The 17,013-nt window shown below is 35.5% G+C and overlaps 1 protein-coding gene and 1 long non-coding RNA gene across 2 annotated transcripts; both read right to left on the bottom strand.

Moving 5' to 3' along the window:
- Positions 1-1,713: 1,713 nt before the first annotated feature.
- LOC117341256 lies at positions 1,714-4,515 on the bottom strand. The gene is made up of 2 exons (XR_004535600.1): positions 4,350-4,515; positions 1,714-2,972 (listed from the first exon to the last, which is right to left on the bottom strand). It is a non-coding gene; the product is annotated as an uncharacterized LOC117341256 (long non-coding RNA).
- Positions 4,516-6,299: 1,784 nt separating this feature from the next.
- Positions 6,300-14,553, bottom strand: LOC117340546 (probable 4-coumarate--CoA ligase 1). Its single transcript, XM_033902305.1, has 8 exons — positions 14,356-14,553; positions 13,877-14,050; positions 10,502-10,710; positions 9,897-10,068; positions 9,108-9,207; positions 8,467-8,564; positions 7,676-7,817; positions 6,300-6,430 (listed from the first exon to the last, which is right to left on the bottom strand). The coding sequence occupies exons 1-8, from the start codon at positions 14,551-14,553 to the stop codon at positions 6,300-6,302; spliced, it is 1,224 nt and encodes a 407-aa protein (XP_033758196.1).
- Between the last annotated feature and the right edge of the window lie 2,460 nt (positions 14,554-17,013).

Below are 17,013 nucleotides of genomic sequence, written 5' to 3'. Positions count from 1 at the left end.
ATGTTGTTACTTAATTCATAATGTATATACAAGTACTCTGATATGTACTGTTATTCGCCTTTTGGTAGAAGTGTTAAATATTAAGTACGTTTGATTGCTAGACAGTATAAAAAAGTCATGACTTGTGTTTGTTTTTCATAGATTAGACATACGTCCACTCATATTCAACGTATTATAAACGACAGTAAAACAGGGACATATACAACGTGAATGCTCAATTTAGGGTAGCTTCGAGGTTAACGTATTTATTTAGAGAAATTAGATAAGTAAGCGTAGGTATTGTTGTTTACCGTATTGGCGGTATCTGCAGGATTTTACAAAAACAAACATGTTAAAAACATGTATTGATATGCAGGCTCATCCATCGGTTATCCTTGCTGGCTGGTGGGTTGTGAAGGTCAAATCGGTAGATGTTTTGTCTCATTATATTCTGTTAAGTGATTATTCTTTCGTGGACAATTCGGCAGCAATCGGGACCCGTCGGCACATTCCGTAAATACGAGATGGTGATTCATGCTGAAGAACGATATAGCCTTTTCTGTGGTACGGACGGAGATATATATGTACCTAGTGCAATTGCGTTTCTAAATTTGTTTTGATTAAAAAGCCCCACAGAAAATACCGATATGATAGCGAAACTGTAATTCAAAATAAACATCGAAAATATAAGGGCAAACTTATATATATATAAGAAATCCAGCCAGGTAATATAGTCATATATTAAATGCCTGAAACATGAATAAGCGATTGTATAATTGTTCATTCTAGTCATAAAAACCCGACTTTTGTGGATCAGATTTTTTTCAAAATTACATTAAAAGCATTGCTGATGTGATTATAAACTGGATTGCGAGTCTAGGTATGTTTTCTTTCTATTTTGTGATGCTAAGTAGTTTGTAAAAATATCATGTGTTTTGAAAACACATGACTAGCACATTATGTTACGTCATACGTCCGCTTCACATATGTATCGTCAGACACGTGTTTAATAACACGACGCCATAAACATATCACGTGATTGTATGTGGGTTACTGTTGGGCTCCATTATTATGCACATGAGGGTATTCATATAAAATATACAGTTTTGAACATTGTTGCAACTTGATGACGTCACATTGTTTACGTGTTTAGCATTTCAGTATTATTGTAAGTAACATTTGAATTGATGACCTCAGGAAATACCGGGTATGTAGTTTCAAGAAAAAGGTCCAATATCACTTTGAAAATGCATTCGTGGTTGTAGCCTGCATAGGTTGTCATAACAACGACCAGGTCAATGATTATACAACTGCATTGGCATCTACCAACTCGTACGAATAAAAAACGTTCTGCTAGATAAATATTTCTGTGGAAAGTATCTTCAAATAAACCAACTTCGATCGACTGCATAGTTGTCTATATCTGTTCCTTTGTATGTCCCCTTTTGATACTATCAAGCAACGAAGCACACCACTTTTCAACAATCAATTCTAATCAGCATTTTGAAGACTTTGAATTGAATATAGCGCAAAAGGAATATTTTGAATTGAATATCGCGAAAAGTGCCGTCCTTATTTTGCAAAACAAAAGCCTGAATTCGTCAAAATGAGAAAAGTCTTTAAATGAAATGTCGATTCGGGTCGCTTTTGCATGCTGTAGAATAACATTTTGAAATAAATATTTGGAAGAATGTAAAATGTACTGCACTTTGTTGTAGTTTCTAACAATGGAGAACAATTGCATTACATTTATTTATATACACTATGAAATACGTTAAATGTTTGCACTGGCAAGTTTTGTCGACCAAGTGTTAGTGTAGTCTCTCGAGTTTGTCATTTGACTACGTGGTAAAGTAAGAACGAATGCCATTAGACCCCGAACATCAGAATCCATCCACCATTTAGTAGAACAAACGAAGAAAAGCTGGAAGTATACACATCTTTGAATATGAACCTGTTATAATTATTAAGCACAAATGCAGCATTAACTCACATCCGTGGTACAAACCATAGCATTTAGTGGAAATGAGCCGATTCACTGGATAATAGGCCGAGCATATGATCAATCAAATTATTAACCTGGTTTGTTACATACCGTATTACATTGAAAATATTAGCTTTATCAAACTTTACATAGATGTACCATCACTTGTACAGAGAGCATTTACGTTGTGCCTTATGAAAGTTAAATATACAAAAAATCAGATCGAACGCAGATTCTACATTCTGCAAAAGAGGTTTAGACTCCTTAAATAAGCTGGATTGGGCTGAACGTCGGTGACCAGTTAGCTAAAATGGTTGGAGCGTCCGTCTAGAACTCGGAGGTTCCAAGTTCCTTTCCTGTCACATCTGTTGTCCAATCTAATACCCACGGAGGGCAGTATAGGGTGTCGTGTGTGTCTTCGGGGTCGAAGACTTTGTTGAGGAAGGCAGGAATGTAACCGAACTGGACTTGAATGAGGCAAGTGGCCTGGTTGCTGAAAGTTTTAGAGCGTCCGTTCAGAGTTCGGAGGTCCGGTGTTCGAGTCCGAGACCGGTCACTGCGTTTTCCCTTTCCTGTTCATAACTTCGTACAAATTATACCCTTCGGTTCGACTCCATTACTAGATGGATGTGTATGAATCATTGTCAAAAGAACACGTCTCATAGTCTTGTTATCAGATTCAATTATCAAATATAAACATCGAGTCGATGAGTGTCTTATTTGATTTGATTTTTTTTTACATTTTGTAGAGCATCCTCTTTATTTTAACAAATTGTTGCACAAAGGAGGAACATATTCGTGTTATCTTTACCATTTGACACAATACCCCTACTACTAATTTGATTTTTTTTTGTTTATGCACAAATGACATCATTGATGGTGGAAGGTATTCAGTAACTAACAAATATGTCCTTGAGCTGACGACGGATTATTTTACCGCTGTTTGATTTTGGAATTGTGTCCACAAATTTCACTCCTCCCGTCAGCCTCTTGTAGTGTATCACGTTTTCTGAGGAGCAATATTGAAAAAAAAAATGTCAATGTCATCAAATTGTTTTGTTTTTAGCATTGCTATAATTGCTGCATGTAGTTGTTACTCCTGCTTAGCGCTCAGCTATGAAAACTCTTTTCAATTCCGTGGATTCGAAAGCAGCACTATTTAACTTTTTGAAAGCCATTGATCTATTCTATAGACTTTAATGTGTTTAACCTTACTCTCATTGAGATTGTATATAAATCACAAAGTTCACATAATATATTCAGTATTTTTTATGTTTTTTTTTTTTTATTTTAACCAACTGTTTTTTAATGATTATCCAAATACATAATACGACTGCTTTTAAAACGAACATTTTTCTCTGATTTTAAAACTCAAATAAAATAGAATGATAGACTGTTTGGCCCTAAATGGCCCTAGCTGTCGATGCACCGTTAACAAAAGCAAACAAAATTTAAGCGCCCACCATCCGTGAAGTGAGACGACAGGTTCGCCCGTTGTCAGTATAATGTGACCGAGTGCGGTGTGTCCTGTTAATGAACAAATGAACTGAGTTTCTGGATAGCATTTTCATAACGACATCAATTCTGCGCTATCGCAAAGAGTAGTATACATTATTTATTATTCATTAATACATGTGTTTGATGAAGCTGTTCTTTTGAAAGGGGCAATGTGATGCTTTCAACGTATCCTACATAATATCTGATCTTTGCTATTAATTAATTATAAGTACAAACTTTTTATATAGAAAGTGTTATGAGCAAGAATATATTATTAATAGTGATTAAAATAGATATTATAGTGAGGGCTATACATAGCCATAGGTGTTGATAGAACGTTAAACAATATTAAACAAAACCAAATTTGGGCAGGTAGGTACCAAAAAAACCAGATCTGGCCATAAAAATGATCTATAAATCTATACAGTATTTGAGACGATGGAGGCTCCTGGTTGGAACAAATATTCAGATAGTGTATAATTTTCATGATTACAATAAACCTTATGCACGTGGTAGTTGGAACATCCAATCTCGTGCGTTGTCTTAATGTTACATGGAGCTATAAAACCATTTGCGATCTATCTGAAACACAGAGATTACAGATGCAAGCGAATCCTGTCGCACAAAAATATACATACTCTCTAAATAGTCTGTGTGAATGAAAACAAAACTTAGCTATGTCGATATCACATAACGTGGTCTTGTAAGGAAAGTAAATAATATATGCAATATAAATCCAATTATTACATTTTAACATACTATAAATATCATGATATTCAGACATTAAAATAGGTAAAATATCCAGAAATACTTGTATCAATTTTTCGCTATAAAATATACATGTATTGCTTTGTATGTTGACCAATTGTCACGGAAATTGCCAACTTACCTTCCACAAATCTGGCGACGTCCTCCTCCTTCAAACATGCATTGGGTTTAGGGACAACATAAGCTCGCGGGACCTCCCCAATACCCTCTCCTGCATCAAGACCGACAACGGCGGCATCCTGCACGCATGGATGGGTCAGTAACAAAGCTTCCAGTTCAGCGGGGGGTACCTGTTTAATAACATATTGCAGAATATGATATTATTTTCAAGCCTCGTTATCTCGAACTCTGATAACTCGAATACCACACTTTGCTCGAAATAAACGTTCTGTTCCGAAGGTGGATTTTTTTGATACAGTATACTCGTTTACCTCGAATATTCAGGATTAACTTTTATGACCTACTAACTTCGAGAGTCAGCTGTAGCCAGTCGATGGATATTGTAAACACTCATATTTAAGCTGTTATAATATTTTAGCGCTTTTCGCGTCGAATGCTTTCCGTTAAATCGTGATTGTGCTCATTGAATTTTCTGTAATATGCTTGATTTAACAAAATTATGTATGATTATACAGGCAAAATGTCTTCATGTCAATTCAATTCAAATTCTGGTCAATTTCAGGTCGATATTTTTATCCTGTCAAATTTAGTTCAAGACATTTTGCCTGTTTACAGTTACCAGCTTGTTGATGTGCGTTCTAATCAATAGCTGTTTACCCGGATAATCACTGGCAAGGATATGTTTTGTACCGTCTAAAATATATATCAGTATAAATATCTACTCCATTCGTCAACTTACATGGACGAAAACGTGATGTCTTCAAATATGATGATATACAATATAGGAATATTTAACAAGACATTTCTATGTAAGTTTAACTATAATTAAAATGAAAATTTGCACAAGATAGAAAAAGACATTGTTACGGTAGATGACAAATGTAACCATATATAATTTCAGATGAGATTTGCTTCATTGTAAGAACATTTTCATGTAATTACCAGGAGCACTTTTGCATATTTAAGTTGTAGTTTCTGTACAGAAGATCAATCCATTAGAGCGCATAAAGTCAACTCTCGGGTGAATGTTTGTCATCCCCAAAGAGAAAGACAATCGGAAAAAAGTGAGAGGAAAATTCAATTTATATTGCCCTACATACATGGTCCACTTGTACCTCTAAAATGTTACATAAAGATTTTCAGGAAACACAACATCAACATATTGCTGTGAATCAGCATTGTATTTTACGTACGTTTCCGAGGATTCCGGGTATTTATTATTCGGAAGGCTTCGTACTTTTACACTTCCAATAATTCAGCCCTCAGTTATTGGTTAGACAGACGTATATCCTGTTGATGCCGTTCTGTTTGATTTTGTTCGCCATATAAATACGATAAACTTCTTCACAACCCTATTCCAAATGCCTTTCAATTCCATCATATCATAACTTTCTGATGTGACAGACAAGACTTGTAAAATGAAACAGTGTGGGGAGGCGTATCTCATTCAATGAGTGAACTGTGTTCAGGACTATGTTAGAGAATCAGCAAGGACTTTGGACATAAGTGTCCATGAACATTAAGATAGGTCGAACCGAGCTATTTATCTGGTGAAGGGCGTATGAGACAAGTATCAGGTGACAGTGCCCACTGACCAGTCATTCAGCTGATGAAGGCCGTGTGATATAAGTATGGGGCGACAGTGACCACTGATAACTCATTGACCTGATGAAGTCCGTTTGTTATAAGTATGGGGTGACAGTGACCACTGACCAGTCATTCAGCTGATGAAGGCCGTGTGATGTAAGCATCGGGTGACAGTGACCACTGACCAGTCATTCAGCTGATGAAGGCCGTGTGATGTAAGCATCGGGTGACAGTGCCAACTGACAAGTCATTCGACTGATGAAGTCTGTTTATTATAAGTATTGTGTGAAAGTTCCCAGTCCGTGTGATGTGGCCGACATTTTCGAAGTAACGACACCGGTTTTGCTCTGTGTCATGGAAACATTTATACTACAAAGTTAATACCGTCTAGTCCCTCCAACAAGTGTATTACCTGAAACCCGCGACACTTGATGAGCTCTTTGAGTCTGTCCGATACAGTTAAGTACCCATCGTCATCATAGTGTCCTATATCCCCTGAGGACACAAGAATTTAAATAAAAAATCTATAATCATTATTATGTATCAAAATGTATGCCAATATCACAGTTATTTATAGAATATCGATATACCGTATCATGTTGTCTGTAGATAAAACTTTTTACCAAGGAAAATTCGAAAACATCAGGTATCATAGACTCCAACTACATGATCGCATTCATAATTCACGGATACTTGCATAAGCCACTGTATCTAGTATATTAATGCAGTGTGTGAATGAAGTTTAGGGCCAAAGAATCAGTTCAAGGGGATACGGAATATCTTAAACCTTCACTTTGGGTAACAGGGATCGTCTGTAACAGTTTCAGCATGGTCTATCTGACAGTAAATAACACAAATATATGAAAGACACATAAGGCAGTATCACCTTTTAAAACAAACTGAGTGTTAATAACGATATAGCCAAAAACAAATTTAACTGAATCATACATCTTGTTTCCCTTAATGAATTCTTCAGCGATATTAAGGTTCATTGATGTGTGGATCCCTGGGATTAAAGGGAGGAAACTCAAAATAGATATCTGGTCGGAGACACAGGCGTCTACTTCTGGTTGGTATTTAAAGAAAAATATTAGCCACTGCTCATATAGTAGGAGAAGGGGTTAATATTATTTTTATAAATACTAACAATTAACAGATGTATGTGTCTTTTGTAGCAGTAGGGACTAATATTGTTTTTATAAATACTAACAATTAACAGATGTATGTGTCTTTTGTAGCAGTAGGGACTAATATTGTTTTTATAAATACTAACAATTAACAGATGTATGTGTCTATTGTAGGAGTATGGACTAATATTGTTTTTATAAATTTTAACAGGAAAAGGATGCCTGTGTCTATTTTAGGAGTAGGAGCTAATATTGTTCTTATGAATACTAACAAGAAGCAGATGCCTATGACTAAAGTAGCTAACATATTTTTCAATAATTGTTTACTAAAATATATTAGCCGCTACTCCTCCTGTAGCGGCGTATATTTTTCTACAAAAACCGACCAGAAGTACACGCCCGTGTATATCGTAAGAGTAGCGGCAAATATTTTTTTCTATGAATACCGACCAGAAGCAGACGCCTGTGATGGAGAGAACAAACGAATCATAATCAAAAAAGTAATTATGATTTCAGTATTAGATTTCAACAGAACATAAAGTACATGTATAAGGTTATGTTTAACATCGAGAGTACGCCTTACTCGTTAACCCCATACATGTGTCATACATACCTGTGTGTAACCAGCCATCACGTATGGTGTCGTATGTCGCTGACTGGTTGTTTAGGTACCCCTTCATCAATTGAGGACCCTTGATTAAGATTTCACCTTTCTCTCCTGGCCCAAGGCACTCCCCACTCTCAACGGATATCACCTGGTCATGCAAGTAAAATGTACAGCAAAAAACAGGGAAAAAAATCCAAAAGTAAAGCTACGTCACCACAACATCAAGGAGATAGTGAGATTAAAAATGAATTATTAATTTATGAATGGATATATCACTTATAACCAACCACAATAACAAGTAAGCTAGCGGAGCCTTACAAATTTCAAACATCTCATCAGCACACTCGCATTAAGTCAACCGGAATACAGGATGAATATATCCTGAAAAAACATATCCGTATTATGAGTAACTTTGATAATCTTATCACATAACAACCGCGATATTCATTCTGTGGTATATAAAGTATTGCAAGTTTGGCGATTTGCCCAGATTAAGAACATACATGTATAGATATATTTTATGTTACTTTTGAGCTATTCAACATACAAACATCAATTAGGTTGACAGGTGTAAAGGATGAATATTTCCTGGAAAAAATATATATCTGTATTTTGAGTTACTACGATAGTCTTATCACATAATAACCGAAATATTCATTCTGTGGTATAAAAATTACAGCAAGTTTTGCGATTTGTCCAGATTAAGAATATAAAGACGTGTTTTATTGTCTTTTTGAAGTATTCAACATTTTAAAATAAAATTATTGGATCAATGACCTCCACTTTTATACCTGTACCTTACTTCGTGTGTTTGGCATCAGCTGGCCGACAGTCCCTACCCTTGGGGGAGCAACATCGTGATGGGTAGCTGGACTGGCTTCGGTCATTCCGTAGACTGTACAAATATACAATGTAACATTCTTACGCTGACCGAAAAGTGGTATTGGTGATTTAAATGTTGATTTATGATTTAACGAAGTGCAAGATACAGCGAAATTTTATTGATAATGACGACTGTCTATATAGGAAAAAGAACAAAAGCAAAAAACAATGCGCTTTGATAATATTGCTTTAAGTATGAAATGACATCAGAACCGTCAACAGATTGTCAAAAACTATTTCTATTTGTGTGTAACTTTCGTAAATTTCGATATACCTAACAAAAGCCCTATTCATTGCTCCATGAGTTTTTCTGGTGTGGATTCGTGGTCTTACGTATGAATTGTAAAATAAAGGTTTGAGTTAAATGTAATTTCATGACTCTATTTTAAAAAGGGACTTGGTGTTAGAAGCACTAAGTTTGTAAGATTAGCCCAATTAATTTGATAAAAGGTTTCAGCTTAAGGCTGGATATCAAAAGGGCACGCACTTTGTATTAAGTGGCAGTTTAGGCGGGAAGATACTTCATTTGAAAGTCCCGATCCTAACGGCGCCGCACCACATAAGATCCTCTTCACACTTGTGACGTCATAGTCTTGAACCAGTGGTGACTTGGCTAGAAACAGGACGACCGGCGGTGTCAAATGCATGTAAGATACCTTTAAAAAGAAGAGGATTTTGAAAAAAGAATCATTTTTAGGACAATCTGTACAGGCATATAACTTCCACTCATTTCAAGTGTGATATCTTCCGATATAAGTTTAATAAGCGATTACTGCGCTCTATTGGTAATGTGATTCGTTGTAGCTTGTATAACGTAAATCATTTTATTACCATTTTATGACGTAATTAACTTGTGACGACACAAAAATCTAGAATTGCCATTTGTAGTCAAAATTTACATCATATTGTTCTACGTAAACAACAGTGTATTACATGAGATTTTCCTCCCAAAAATACACGCATATCTCTCCGATATCATGGGAAAACGGTCCTTAAATGAATATAGCATTTGACAGGACGTTAACCAATGCAAAACCCAACCAGGTAATTCTCAAAGCCGTCACTAATATTCCATCAGTGGCTCCTATCATCATATATATGAAATGAAAATCCTTTCAAGATCATATATATACACAATTCCGTAGCACAATTACATATTCCGTTTACATTGCTACATTGTGTTATTAAACATTATAAACATATTTTTATGAAACCCGAACCCATTATTTCTAAAAGAACGAAAATATTTTGATAAAAACATACACAATTTCAGTGGTAATATAGGAATAACGGAAACTACATAATCTTGCGTCTTTCTTGTAATGATAATAGAATGAAATGTCACCTTATGTTTCTGAATTGCTCCTAACAAGGTCTGGGGATCCAAGCTAGGAAGTGTGACGAGTTTGGTCCCAAGACAAACGGATCCGAACTGTATAATACTCAGGCCGTATATATGGTAGAACGGAATTAGACCAAGTAAACATTCCCGGTCTGAATCAAGGGCCATAGGACCGCTGCAAACAGAGCGTAAATAAAAATTGTACATGTATATAAAATACAGATTTTGTACATGTTGTTCATAACTCGTTTTAATTTGTTATATTTCTCAAAGAGTGGTATTTAAGGAAATAGAACCGTTGATTTTGTGTTCATATTTTGCCATCGTTGCAATCGTCCAAACTACGCAGAAGGAAAGCTCCTGGTCCTTTTCCTTTTAACACTGCTTATTTTGGAAATAATGGTGAAGAACCGAAACAAAATTGATATATTAGTAAAAAGCATTTCATTAGTATTTTTAAATGTTCATTTCCCCATCAAAATTTAGAGATTCCAACCCTATTACAGCTTTTTGAACGCTAAAATTACTTGAAACAGAAGCATATTTAGAAAGGTCTGGAATGCAGTACATTTTGTACGTTGGATTAAAGAGAGAAAATGTTACATTACTTGATTAATTGCAGTAAGTTAGTGATGACGGTTTGATGAGTGAGCATGACGCCCTTGGGTAGCCCCGTGGTTCCACTGGAGTAAGGCAAGAAGAGAATGTCCTTATCTGGATGTATGTCTAAGTTTACCGGAAACGCCTTCCCATCATCCTCTTGTAGAACATGAAACGGTACACACCCATCTGCTGGCCCGCCAATGCTAATACACCACTATTTGAACATTAGACAGAAGGAAGAGAAGCTCAAAATTGAAATCAGTCTAAACCCGTCTACATTGTAAAGTGCAGAGAAGATGATGCTTCCTATTGAATTTTTGATGGTTTTGAAGAGATACATGTACGTTATCCTGTATACTCCTGAGATTACGTTCATGTTCTTTCTCTCAAATGAACAAACAGTAACGCAGTCCCTGAAGTATCGAGGATGCAGACAGTTCTTGATGCGAAAATTGAAATTCAGTAGAAGGTTGGAGTCAACCATTGATGTTCTATATTCTTTTGAATTGCGGTATTTGTTACACGAGGGAATATCGCTGTGTTGATTTTAAATCTATAATAAGAAATAAACACAATTTATTCTCTAGTGTATGTGTTATCTGTAACGTATACAAATGATTCTGTTGCGGTATTTTGTACCCAAATGATACTCATGTTTCCCTCTATCTATGACCTAGAAATTATACCCAAATGATACTCATGTTTCCCTCTATCTATGACCTAGAAATTATACCCAAATGATTCTCATGTTTCCCTCTATCTATGGCCTAGAAATTGTACCTAAATGATTCTCATGTTTCCCTCTATCTATGACCTAGAAATTATACCGAAATGATACTCATGTTTCCCTCTATCTATGACCTAGAAATTATACCCAAATGGTTCTCATGTTCCCTCTATCTATGGCCTAGAAATTATACCCAAATGATACTCATGTTTCCCTCTATCTATGACCTAGAAATTATACCCAAATGATATTCATGTTTCCCTCTATCTATGACCTAGAAATTATACAGTTATATATTAATTTCAAACAGATTTACCCAGATTGTGCCCTGTTGACGCTATTGACTATCGAACAATCTTTGAAATAATATAAAGCAAGGATAAAAATTACTTTAATTTCACCAGTTACTTCCTCGGACGAGTTGACTGATTGTCTGACAGAAGGTAAAAACTCGGGCATTGCGGCTATAGCTTTCGTCCTTGAATGTATTAGCTGTCTTGTTAACTCGCCTGCAATTTAAAGCAAACCCGTGATTGTACATTGGAAACTAACTATTTTCATCAATTATGCATAGCAATATCATTAATTATATCCAGAAAGCTTTTGACTTACCACGACGATTTTTTCGAATAGTGTGATGCGGTTCCCACTATGTTTGTACTGGTGAGTCAGTGAAATACACATCTCATGTCTTATTATAGCAATGTCATATCAAAACAATGTCATATTATAAATTTGTCATATTATAACAATGTCATATTGTAAATTATAATTGCGCGAGGACAGTTTCTGTGTTATAATTTTACTTTTCTAAACATTTTTTTTGTTTTGGTCAAGGATTCATTCATTAAATAAAAAGAAATACAAAAATAAATAAATAACATGCTTGATATCAACATTTTGTTAAAAATTTAGATATCAAAAACAAATGAAGGATGTAAGTAATAGTGTAATAATAAACAACAATCTCATTAGTGGTAGAGTCGATAAAGGCTTCCACAATGATGACCTGGGTTTAATTCCCACTTTACCATTTTCAACAAAAAACATGATAAAAGTTCGGATTGAACAATAAGATGAAAACAAAATAGAAAATAAACATGTACACTAGTTTATTCTGGCACAAAATTTAAGCTATTTAAGCTTTGTTAGGAACATTTGCCCTTTTGTCCAGATGAATACAAGCTGTAATTACCCAGTAAATTAACTTGTAACAAGCATTTCCATTGGCGTAATATTTTATGTTTTAACACACAATGTAAAAAATGACGTAGCTTTTTTAAAGTCGTTTTTGAATGGCTGACACTACAGCGTAGTAAATTCTATGAGAAAAGAGCCTACCAATGCAAGTAGATTTTCACAGGGGTTGTGTATAGTAAATTCAATTATATAAAGATTGTATAGAATACACAATGTATTTTATGTTGTGGAGCCATAACATAAACATTTGAGAGTACAATCCGTTTTTGTTATGATTCATGGCATGAAAATATATATCAAAGTTAATCCTTAAGATTTGTACGCTCTAAGTGCTCTCAGTCCACAAGTGAATTTTGTCAGAGTCTATACCCATCTGGTGTATAAGTGAATTTTGTCAGAGTCTATACCCACCTGGTGTATAAGTGAATTTTGTCAGAGTCTATACCCACCTGGTGTATAAGTGAATTTTGTCAGAGTCTATACCCACCTGGTGTATAAGTGAATTTTGGTCAGAGTCTATACCCACCTGGTGTATAAGTGAATTTTGTCAGAGTCTATATCCACCTGGTGTATAAGTGAGAGTCTATACCCACCTGGTGTATAAGTGAATTTTGGTCAGACTCTATACCCATCTGGTGTATAAGTGAATTTTGTCAGAGTCTATACCTACCTGGTGTATAATTTAATTTTGCCAGAGTCTATACCCACCTGGTGTATAAGTGAATTTTGTCAGAGTCTATACCCACCTGGTGTATAATTTAATTTTGTCAGAGACTATACCCACCTGGTGTGTAGGTGAAGTTTGTCAGAGTCTATCCACCTGGTGTATAAGTGAATTTTGTCAGAGGCTATACCCACCTGGTGTATAAGTGAATTTTGACAGAGTCTATACCCACCTGGTGTATAAGTGAATTTTGTCAGAGGCTATACCCACCTGGTGTATAAGTGAATTTTGTCGGAGTCTTTACCCACCTGGTGTATAAGTGAATTTTGTCAGAGACTATACCCAACCTGGTGTATAAGTGAATTTTGTCAGAGACTATACCCACCTGGTGTATAAGTGAATTTTGTCAGAGTCTTTACCCATCTGGTGTATAAATTAATTTTGCCAGAGACTATACCCACCTGGCGTATAAGTGAATTTTGTCAGAGACTATACCCACCTGGTGTATAAGTGAATTTTGTCAGAGTCTTTACCCACCTGGTGTACAAATTAATTTTGCCAGAGACTATACCCACCTGGTGTATAAGTGAATTTTGTCAGAGTCTACCTACCTGGTGTATAAGTGAATTTTGTCAGAGTCTACCTACCTGGTGTATAGGTCAATTTTGTCAGAGTCTACCAACCTGGTGTATAGGTGAATTTTGTCAGAGTCTACCAACCTGGTGTATAGGTGAATTTTGTCAGAGTCTACCAACCTGGTGTATAAGCGGGGTTCGCAGTCGTCAATACCAGTCCAAGAGCGGCACAAGCGAGGGTGAAAACTGTAAACAGAGGCGAATTGGTACATATGATCAGAACGGTGTCACCTTTCCGGAGTCCTAGACGTGTTAAACCGCTTGCAACACGGACAGACAACTCCTTTATCCGGCATGACTTGAACTCTTGACCTGTAGTATAGTCTACCTACAATGAAGGCATACAGTTTAGTAAAGAGAATGCAACAATCGTACATCAAGTAGTTTTGTATAATCAGAATTGACGACGATATATTTTGCTATACCCGATTTACCCGTGTTCGCGTGTTTCATAGGGGACAATACGCTTTCGATAAGGGATACGCTTGATTGGTCACGAATAAAGGGAGCCACCAGCATGCAGTTGTACGGGAAAAAAGGGATATTCCATATCTCCTCATACATGTTTCTGCTTTATAGAATATAGAATTTTCGAAATTTCGCTGGTAAAAATGTAATGAATAATGTACTTACCATCAATGTCTTGTCCTTGTGTTCATCCAGGTGTTGAAATATGAACTCCGCAAAAGTCAGTGAAGGGAAACTCATCTCTGGGAATGGACTGTTGAAGATTATTTCTCCTTGCGATCTCTCAATGAGTGATCGTTGTCCCATAGACATCCCACGTGATATACTATCATATCCCATGGCTCTGTCTGCTTTGTATAACATTTCCGATTTAATAGCGGCTCACTCCAAAGAATTGTTGGCGGTATTTTAAGTGATGAATGCAAAGAAAGAAATTTTCGTTGATAAGCCATCCACATTTTTCCTTCCGGATTGATGTAGTAAGAAATATTTAGACATTTTTTATTAGGAAATTATTCGAGAATTGAGAATTTTTGACCAATCACAAAAGAGCTTTGTCGATCATCGGGCTATAATCACAGAAAATGGAAGTACTGACTGGCTTGATAGGAAACGTTTCGGCTGTATTTCGGACACAGACCTACAGAATATAATAATGGTAAACATACACATATATAAACATCAAAACCACCAAAGGAGACAAAGGCTAAGCTATTCCAGGATTATTTTTGGGAAAAGACCATGACGTTACCTTTGAAAAACGAGATGTCGTAACGTTTTCCTTTCAATGAGGCAGTTGAAATGTGAATCTCTACTTAAGGAACAGAATAGGCATACTATTTTGAATACTAAATGGTAAATTGAAAGATTTCCCCCCAATTCGATGCAAATACATGTGTAACCCTTAAATATTGTTTTTTTGTCTTTTCTTTTTTTTTTTATTAGGAATGTAAATTTTAAAATAAATGTGAGATGTTTTATTGGTGAATTACGTTAAGGCTGTGTTAAATTCCTATTTATACAGCAAAGGATGGCATCAAAGCAATTATTTCATATAACAAAACAGTTATTGACGTTGTTTAGGTTAATAATAGGAATTATTAACCCCCGGGAAGGTAACATTTCTCTTGGCCTCCTTAACAAAGTCATTAATTGTTTGATATAGTTCCTACACGTGTAGTCAGGTCTAAGCTACTAGGATGTGTTTCTCATTAATAGATCATAACAATCATAGGTCGATGTCCCATGTCCGTTCCTATTAAAGGCATTAACATAATAATAACGCAATATCTTGCCGCCAAAGCAGAATAAACAAGTAAATAAGCAAATAAATAACCAAGTAAATGAAGTATGTATATAACTAAATAACTAGAAAATTAATTAACCAAAATAGATCAACAAACAAAACAGATAAATAGATAAATTAATAATGAATGAATGAATGAATGAATGAATTATTATTCACAAGGATACTGTTATGCAGAGGAAACATCGTGCCTTTCATTTTTACTGCAATAGCGTATATTGCCCTTCTGACTCGGCTAAAGGAGGATTTCTTATTTCCGTTTACATCATTCTTAAGAGTGTAAACAGCTTACTACTGCCAGTAATACTCAGATGACCTGAGTTCTATGCCCAACGAATACTTGGAATATAATAATAGCCGCTAAGGCAAAATGCGTATATCATAATTTTCATATTTTTAGGGAGAGTAATACCAATATGTTTTACACCTGTTACAAAAAAAAAAAAAAAACAAAAACAAAAAACAGACAAATATAGAATAGTTATACTTACCTATATAACTACTGGCGGTTTGTCTGCAAACGTTGGTAAAGTTTTATTCATAACTCCACACAGTCGATGGTCTCAACTCCGTTTCAACTAGTGATGGAATTAAAGTTACATCAATCAAAGGCTGATCGTAGTGTTCCATCGGTCCGCGCCCCACATTAAATTTTGATTCAATGCTAGAACATGAACAACCCATGGCAACATGTCCATGTATTTTAAATTAGGTATTTAATATGCTAGTATTATACAGTCTTCCAAATAAAGATAAACAGGTTTTTTTTTGTTTTGCTTTTTCTTTTAAATCATATACAATGTTGAGTAAATAGCGTATCACTTACCTGTAGGGTTTACCTGTCAACCTTTAAAACTACGTGTTTACTGCCAAACAGTCACCACAGATATGTGATGTATACAGGACAACGACTATGACCTTTGACCTCCTTGCATATCATTTCCATGATATCAAAATATGAAATACATATACATTTGTATTAAAAAAATATTAGGAAATAAATAACAAAATAATATCAGATTATAATATGGTTACTGGGTTCAGATCAATCAGAGTTTTTTTTATTGCTGCATTTCATATGAAGGTTTGGTCAATTATCTCGGTTTGGTTTGGTATTGTTTACCGACTTATCATCAGCTAAGGTCATTAATTAATGACAGCCTCCACTGTCTACGGTTTTGTTTAATACTGTTTAACGTTCCGTCAACATATGAGTCATTTAAAGATGACATCCCCTGTGTGCGAGATACGAGGTTGATTGATAAGTTGTGAGCCTCGCATTGAAACATTTGAATTTTGCCGGACATATTGTATTATTTTCAACATAATACCCTTCAGTATCTATGCACTAATGCCACTTGTATAGAACTCATTTTCTTGGTTGTTCAGATAGGCATCCGCTGCATGTTAGGGGTTAGGGTTAGGGTGCCTGAAATAGTTGTTTTCAGTTTTGGAAACAGATGAAAGTCTGATGGAGCGAGATCAGGTGAATAAGGCGGATGCTCAATCAATTTAAA

The sequence above is a fragment of the Pecten maximus genome, chromosome 13, assembly GCF_902652985.1.
Source record: "Pecten maximus chromosome 13, xPecMax1.1, whole genome shotgun sequence".
Lineage (NCBI taxonomy): Eukaryota > Metazoa > Mollusca > Bivalvia > Pectinida > Pectinidae > Pecten > Pecten maximus.
Note: the sequence above shows the minus strand (reverse complement) of the source record. Positions and strands in the feature narration are given on the sequence as shown.